Raw genomic sequence first — 8,436 nt, 5'->3', positions numbered from 1 at the left:
TAAATCTTTATCCAATTTATAAAAAGATAAATAAGAAAAATTATTGATTAAATGTCAAATTAAGCTTTATTAAAATGATTATTTTACAAAAAAGATTCTTTCTAATTCATTATTGAAAAATTTCTCCTTTAAACTGCATAGATGCCTTTAAAATGCAAGAAAAAAAAATGAAATGCTAAGAGAGCTTTTACATCATTTTCTTTCTTTAGAAATAATACATTTACTTCATTGTCCTTAAAGTCAAGAAAATTAAAGGATGGGTCAAAGGATATTTTAGTATTTTTCTTGTGGTTTTCTTGTGTTACTTTATTTGGATCAAGGACAAATTATTATTTTCATAAATAATAATAATAAAATAGGTAGCTCATGCTCTTACTACCTGCATGCTTTTGATGGCATGTGCAATGTCATCTGACCAAATAATTTTAGTTAGTATAAGTTATTTTGGATTTTTTTTTTAATTTTGTCTTTTGATATTGGGTTATTAGGTATTAAGATTTCTTATTTTTTATGATTTTTTTATAGGGTTATCTTAGGTTATAGGTTCGTTAGGTTAATATAGTGTGACTTGTGTTTTTTTTCAAATTTTTTTTTATTTAGCTTTGATCCTTTTTTTTAAGTTATTATTTTTTTTAATAATTTTTTATCTCAATCTCTTATCCTGGGTGGTGGGTTAATAAAGTGAATCTGGGTTGACTTAAATTTTTTTTTCTTTTATGTTTTTTTAATTTATTATTTGAAATTAGCTTTATTGAGCCTTGAACTTTCTATTTTTTCTCTTTTGAATTATTCGGGATCAAGAGTTAGTCAAATTCACAGGATTCATTCAAGTTATTATTGTTCATTTTTTTTATGTTAAAGAAAATTTAATTCTTAGGAGGGTGTAGTGTAGGAAAAAAATAAAATATAGTTTAATCTATAGTTATCAGACTCGACCCTACTCGACGGGTCAACCTGGAATCTTGGTTAGATCTATTTTATTGAAAATCCATGCCTGCAATTAGCCTAGAGAAATACAGTCGAGTTGCTGGTTCAACTCAATACCCAGACAACCTAATAAAACCTGGTAGATATTTGTTTTTAAATGTATATTCTTTTTCTAGTTAGAGGCCTTTTTTCTTTTTTCTTTTTCAATTATTTATTAAATTATTTCAAAGTTTACTATATAAATAATAAAAGATTATTTTATTTTTTAATGTGGGATGATTTAAATATTTTAACTTAAAAAAATAAGATAATATCTTTTTAATGTGATATAAAAAATCTTTTAAAATAATTTTTTAAATTTTATTATTTATAATATGAATAGCTTATATCTATACAAATTATTTTTTAATTTTTTATATAAAGTATTAAAATCTCAAAAAAATAATTTTATTTTTTTAAGTTGACTTAATAATTTTGGATACAGTCTCTTAACCAAATCAACACTGAATTGGATTTAATAACCATGGTTTAAGCTATTAATAAAGTGAAGGGTAACTTTAAAGAAAGGAAAACAGGTGATGGGTCAATGAAATGGATAAAGGTGGTCATATGCTAGTGATTAGTGAACAAGTGGTTAAAAACCTAAGAATACAAGCCTTTGCTTTCTCGAGTTTTACTTGTATAGTCACATTCTTACCGTTAAACAGAGAATTTACACCATTATGATTCATTAATCACATGGGACTGCCAAGAAGTCACAAATCAAGAAGTCTGATGTAATGAATAACCTTTGATCCTAATCATCCATTTCAACTTTTCGTATTGAGGCCCCACGTGTGGTTCATACACCATGGGTGGCACTTGCTACCAAAAATCTCTCGTTCTTACATTGCATAGAGATGAACGGGACCTGTAATTTGGTCATTATCATCAGATAGTTACGGGCTAGCTGAAAGAAATGTCACAAGCAGCAGTAAAGCCAGACGGGTCTGATCCTCCGGCAAGAAAATCTTGCATGTTTTACAAGTTGATGGTTGCTTCCATTCTCCAAGACAAAAAGCTGGTGAACTTTAATTTACTTTCTTGCTCTGTTTGCTTGTTTGGTTACAGAGAAAATGAAGAGAAGAGTTCTTGTGTTATTATAGTATTAGCTCCTATTTAGGTGCTCAAAATGTAGAAATCTGTTTGGCTTTTGAGAAAATTGCAGGAGTTCTAGTTTTTCAGTTGGAATCCAGCTTTGATTACCGACGACGACTTTTTTATTATCTTATTGCAAATTTTGCTTGATGATTTTATATCCTCGTGGGAGTTGAAAAGTTTCAAATTTGTTAACCAGGCAAGGTTGAAGAGAGAGTTGGAAATTAGCTTACTGTTAATGTCTTTACTCTTTTCAGATTGTTTTGACAGATAGTTTGAGTTGTGGATCATCGTTTGCCTTAGGGGTCTCCCTTTTCCTTAATTCTTCTGTATGTGGCCTTGAATGGTGTTATTTTTCATTTTCCTTTGTCTTTCTTTAGCCTTAATGTCTTGTTCTTTTTTCCTTTTTAAGGTATTTTCTGTGGTTTGCTCTTGTTTAATGTACAAGAGGATTCAATGTTTTGTTTGGCTTGAAAGAGAGCGCCTAGGTTGTCTTGAAAGATGGTGTCTTTGTTTCGAAATGTGACTTGATTGTTTATGCCAACAGAAGATACCAAAAAAGTTTGTCAACAAATATGGAGATGAACTTTCTTCCGTTGCCACACTTACTGTTCCCTGTGGTCGTATCTATCTAGTGGAACTGCAAAAAGTTAACGGCAGGTTATGGTTTCACAAGGGTTGGCATGAATTTGTAGAATGCTACTCCATTCGTGTTGGGTATTTCTTGGTCTTCATATATGAAGGAAAATCGAACTTCAATGTTCATATGTTTGATTTGACGGTTTCAGAGATAAAGAATCCATGTAGTTCTCTTAGTCAGTTGCAAGAATCCAGCCATGACAATCCATGTCTATTACCCCATGAGAAAGATGATGGCCTTGAAAAAATCTTGGGTTTCAGACCTCCATCTCCTAATGTCCTTTCCTCGATAACAAGCAAAAATTGTAATGAATATATCCATTGCAGCTGGATTCAATCTACTTCCACTGCTAGTCTAGAGAAGCCACATGTAAGAACAGATGCATACAACATGAGAGAGACCTTTCAATCTTCTCGAGACATAGGCACACAGTTTAATGGGATGGAGCTTACAAGTACCGAGGATGGAGCTGGTTCCATTATCCCAGGCATAACAAGAAAAACCAGAGGACGCAAACGGATGAGTGAGAATAGTAAGCATTGTTAACTTGCATTCCATCTTTATGATATATTCTTAATTGACGTTTACATTACTAGTTAGTTGAAGATGTTGATAAAAATGAGTCACTAGGCATCCAGAATGTGAAACTAAAGTCGACCCATGTAAGAAATACTTCTGAAGCTCTTACAAGGAGGCGGAGAGCCGTAACACCAGAGGAAAAGGAAAGGACAATTCGTGCAGCTCACATGTTCAGGTCTGATAATCCTTTTTTCCGGGTTATCTTGCGGCCATCTTACGTATATAGGGGATTTCTTCTGGTAAGCCCTTGGACTGGATTGTTTAAAATAATCCCAAATTTCATTTGTAAAGAATGTATATGAATTTTTGATTGTTTTCTTTTACAGCACATCCCATCCAGTTTTGCGCGGACCTTTTTGAACACGGTTACAGGATTTGTCACACTTCAGGTTTCTGATGGAAAACAATGGCCTGTCCGATGCTCTTTCAAGGATGGTAAAGCAAAGTTGGGCCAGGGGTGGACGGAATTTGTTTGGGAAAATAATTTGGAGGAAGGGGATGTTTGTATCTTTGAGTTGATTCATGCAAAAGAAATTGTGCTGAAAGTTGCTGTATTTCGAGTGCTTGAAGATGCAGCACCAACTTGCCAACTTGCAAATTAGATTCAGTCAGACAAAAACTAATCATGGTTTTTGTAGGAAGTGAATTGTAAAACATCAATCAGGTGTATCTCTCTTCGTGTTCTATTAGTTTGTTAGCCTTTGTACATTCAGCTGGAACCTGATGCTAACTTCTTTCCATGCATATTGCCAATGTAACATGATTGATCTCTTATCTGCTGGCGTGATAATAATTTCATAACTAGCACATAAAGGGCTTTTTTCTTTTCTTGTTTGTAATCCCAAATAATGTGTGGCTATCTGCAGGGGTTTACCGCACTCAATTCTAGCGATGTGATGGCATTCAAGCTGCCTTGTATCTGTGCATAGCATGACTGCTTTGTAAATTATAAAGAGTAATTATCAGCTTATGGTTTCATGTTGTAGAAAACACAAGCAACTCCCTTGTATTGTTTTCGTGTCATGTGGTGGGGGAAAAGAGTTATAACTTTTCCTTAACCAACCGGCCGCAATGCAATCTTGTTCTCAATTCTCAGCATCTAGTGTCGAAGTTAGGTCATCTGAAAACCATCATTGCTGTTCTTCGGTTGGATGGAAAGGTTTGTAGCTTAAAATCAGAATTGTTGCGTTGGCAGCAAACACTTGCCCTCGGACACCTATTTGATATTGTGGTTATATTTGTTTTTCAAAGTGTTTTTACATCAAATAATATATTTTTTTGCCCTAGAGTTGATTTGTAATTGCGTTTAATCACTTCTACTTTGCGTGCAATTTATCCTAGAGTTGATTCAAAATTCAATTTATCTGAATGAGGCAAGTCAAGAACTTCGTGCTTTGTGTGCAGTTTGTCCTAGAGTTGATTTGTAATTGCGTTTTTCTCTAGAGCCTTTTTCCCATAAATTTTTTTTCTGTGATTTCTTTTTACCGAGAGTTCCTGCTCGTAAATGTTGTAAGGGTATCTATTCTTAAATTAGAAGTGGTGGTGGTGGTGGTGATTATATTATCATTTTCTTTCCTTTCTCCTGCACCCACTAGCTTAGCGGGGAAAAATATTTTAGTCAACCTTTTTAGTGTTCTGTCTTGATTCTTTAACCAAGATCATCAATGTGCCTCATTATTTATATAGGTAATTATCATTACATGGACACTCGGACTTAGCCTAGAGAATCACGGAAGATACTGGACTTCAAATGATTTCCAGAGAAGACGAAAAGGTGGTGGAAATCTGGATCAATCCGAAGAAGAAACATGCCAAAAACTGCTATTGTTATCGAATATCGAGCATGAAGGCAGCAAGCCCAAGGCACTTCAGACAGCTTCGATCCTCAAAAACTATAATTTCATAATGTGAACATTCAACTAGCCACCATTCCAAATAAGAAAGAAGTTTTGAAAAACATTATCTCATAGACTCAAATCATTGCCAACCACGGTGGGCAATGATTTCAACAAAACTTTGTCGTCATCACACTTTCAACGACGGTTGAATGATAGAACTTACTTCTAAAACAACATCTTCAAGCCCTGCAACATCAAACAACAATACCTGAAAAATAAATGGATGTCCCACCAACATGACAGCTCTAAATAACAGCCAACAGAAGAAAAAATGGCTGCCGAAAGGATTGTTTCTAAGGGGCACCAAACACATCACATAAGAATCTGAATTTTAGAGAAAGAAAGTGCAAATCAACGAGTAGGCTTATCACCAGTGCAACGTTACTATTAGCTTCACAATTAAGGAGACCTAGCTATAAAGTCATATTTATATTATTCAAAATATTATTTTATTAATTTATCTATCTTTGAAGATACTATAATTACAGCCCCGGGCCTCTATGAATCATTAGTGGTGGCTCTAAAGCAAATAGAGGGCATATATAATGAGAGAACTAAAAATAAAATAAAATTATTTTTTAGTTTTGTTTTCTTGATATTACATCTCTAATGGGAAAGCCAAATAAAAAATCAAAACGGCTTTTTTGTGAAAGAAAAATCATTCCTGCATGTCTATCAAAAAAATTTAAAATATTAAAATAAATTATTTAAAGATTCATTGTTTCAATTTTTTTTAATAGTTTTTTCCTCGACAAAGCCAAAAGTATCAATATTAAATAAATTAAAATATAAATAGATTGTCGGAATAGTTTTTTTCCCATTGCAGTGCATATAATAATAATAAAATTATATTTATGCCATTCAAAAAGTCATATCAACCATTTGATTCTTCTTTTCGTCATTGAAGATGCTCCAAGTTATCAAAAGTATGGACTGCATTCTGCAAGGAAAATGCGAGGGAAAGAATAATGTTCTGAAAATTACAATATTTCATGCAGATGAAGATGGTGGATCTTTGAATTGACATCTCAAAAAAAATGATGCATAGAAATAAGTCTAATGTATTAGATATTTGAATATTTTCTTAGTTCAAATAATTTGATCAATTCTTCCTAGTTGAGGTGTTTGGTAGCTGTGGTAGTAGGTAGTATATGATGAGACAAATTACTGAAATTATATTAGTAGTGGATGGTGCCTGGTGAGCCAAGTAATCAATAGTTTTTTATTTATAAAAGGTACCTTTTAATGGATGCGGAGACTCTCCGATGATAAAATCAATAACTTTATGAAGAGAGAAAATAAAATGATATTTTAGAGAGATAAACTCTAAAAATATATATGCTAAAAATATTAAGAATAAAGGGATTATGAACTTTTAACTTGAAAGATTTATGGTATATTATACCCCATGAATCTTATCATTTTTATGGAGAGGAGAGGTTGTAGTGTAATTTTATCATTGTGATATTTTGAGTTGTATTATACTCAAAATAATACATATTAGATCAATATAAAATATTAAAGGACTTGTGTGGGGTCTTGAAAAAATCCCTAAGGAGTGTTGGTCTCGAGCCTATTAGATATGAAAAATAGGTCAAAATAGATGTTAGGCTCAAGGTACGCTTTCTAGCTCGAGCATATTAGGCTCAAGCATGGAATCCCAAACACACAAGGGTGTTAGGATGCACATATAACACCAAAGGTGCTAGGCGTGTCATGTCAAACAAGTTGTGAATGTCATACCTATATTAGGTGTGTCGACACGCCCAATATAGGTGTGTGCTTTGCATGCCTGGTATAGACTTGGGCTTCTTGCTCGAGCTCATGCCCTCTAGGGAGTTGAGCTCAGGCTACTAAGCTCCCTAGGTGTTGGGCTTGGGCTACCACACCTAAGTCCACTTTCTTTGGGAGCCCAAGCCCACTTTCTTTGGACCTCTTACTATATATTAAGCTCAGGTTACCAAGCTCGAGCCTACTATGTGTTCTTTTTCCCTATTTTAGAGCATTTTTGGGATCCATTTCGAGGGGTTTTTTTGTTCATTTTATTTGGATCCATCAGCAACCCTTCAAATCTTTGTGGTATTAATTTATAAATACATGTAAAAATACCTGGTTATCATAATAAGTTTGTCAAATTCTCTTTATATGAGAAGAGTAGTTGAAACTTTATGTAATAAATAGGAGAGCCACTGTGTACGAGTATGCACAATGTTTGAAAAAATTTCTAAATATGTATAAGGGAGCCATGAAAGAACTTACATTTATAAAAAAATTTCAAATGGTGAGGTGAGATGTAAAAGACTCCATACTTAGAATATTTTTCTAAGATGTATGAGAAATTTATGAAGAAAAACTTATACTTAGAAAAATATATAAGTGGCTGATGAAAATTCATAGAAGGTGAGCTTATGCTTAAAAAGTATTCTAAATGATTGAGAGAAACCTAAGAAGGGTGGCCTTTGGTGATGTTCATTCTTAGAAATCTTTTTTAAAATCTGAGAGGAACTCAAGGAAGGTAAAAGTGACTATTGGAGACACTTTTATTTAGAAAAATTTATAAAAAGACCGAAAGGAACCTAATAAGGGTGACCTCTGGTAATACCCTTACTTAGAAAATTTTCTAAAAAGCCGAGGAGAACCCAAGGAGGATGACCCCTAATAATACCTCTACTTAAAAAAATTTCTTAAAAGCAAAGGGGACAGATCTATAGAGAGTGATTTTATTGCAATAGAAAAACTATGTTTATCCATTAGAGAGTGGTCGTATTGACGTGCAAGAAGTACGTAACCTCGTTATGATAACATAAGGCATAAAGGAAGGTTATGGCTGTCAGCAGGAGTGTTCAAACAAACAGGTTCATTTGATGGGAATCGAGCTTAATCTAATGTGGATATTACAAATGATAATGGGTTAAATAAATTAAGAAATAGATATTACGGGTTGAGTACTGGTGATCAACTTTACCTAGCTCATAAATTTTATATATTTTTTAATTTGTATATTTAATAACTTGTGGATTAAGTATTTATTTTTAAAAAATATTTAGGTTTCAAAATTCTTTTTAGTAATCTTCCTATTAAATTAAAAAAAATGATTTTTTTTTTTACGGGGAGGTGGAGATAATTAGAATTTAAAAGTGGTTTAAGTTATGAAAATTATACTTAACATTGGAGGGATCATCACTCCTGGGTCTTTTCTCAAATGATATACATAAAAATTAACAATATAAGCTCAAAAATATATATAACATCCAC

The 8,436-nt window shown here is 32.9% G+C and overlaps 1 protein-coding gene across 3 annotated transcripts; it reads left to right on the top strand.

The window, feature by feature from the left end:
• Positions 1-1,684: 1,684 nt before the first annotated feature.
• Positions 1,685-5,269, top strand: LOC105111890 (B3 domain-containing transcription factor VRN1-like). Of its 3 annotated transcripts, none has more exons than XR_839675.1 (5): positions 1,685-1,990; positions 2,612-3,236; positions 3,335-3,522; positions 3,610-3,947; positions 4,970-5,269. XR_839675.1 is itself a non-coding variant. In XM_011007367.1 (4 exons), the coding sequence occupies exons 1-4, from the start codon at positions 1,886-1,888 to the stop codon at positions 3,883-3,885; spliced, it is 1,194 nt and encodes a 397-aa protein (XP_011005669.1). In that variant the 5' UTR covers positions 1,685-1,885; the 3' UTR covers positions 3,886-4,108. The 3 variants fall into 3 exon arrangements, 1 of the variants encoding a protein (XP_011005669.1); XR_839674.1 differs by lacking the exon at positions 4,970-5,269 and adding an exon at positions 4,150-4,372; XM_011007367.1 differs by lacking the exon at positions 4,970-5,269 and having other exon boundaries at positions 3,610-4,108.
• The last annotated feature ends 3,167 nt before the right edge of the window (positions 5,270-8,436 follow it).

Source organism: Populus euphratica, unplaced genomic scaffold (genome assembly GCF_000495115.2).
Source record: "Populus euphratica unplaced genomic scaffold, PopEup_1.0 scaffold609.1, whole genome shotgun sequence".
Classification (NCBI taxonomy): Eukaryota; Viridiplantae; Streptophyta; class Magnoliopsida; order Malpighiales; family Salicaceae; genus Populus; species Populus euphratica.
The sequence above is the reverse complement of the archived record's forward strand: the minus strand, read 5'-3'. Positions and strand labels throughout refer to the sequence as shown.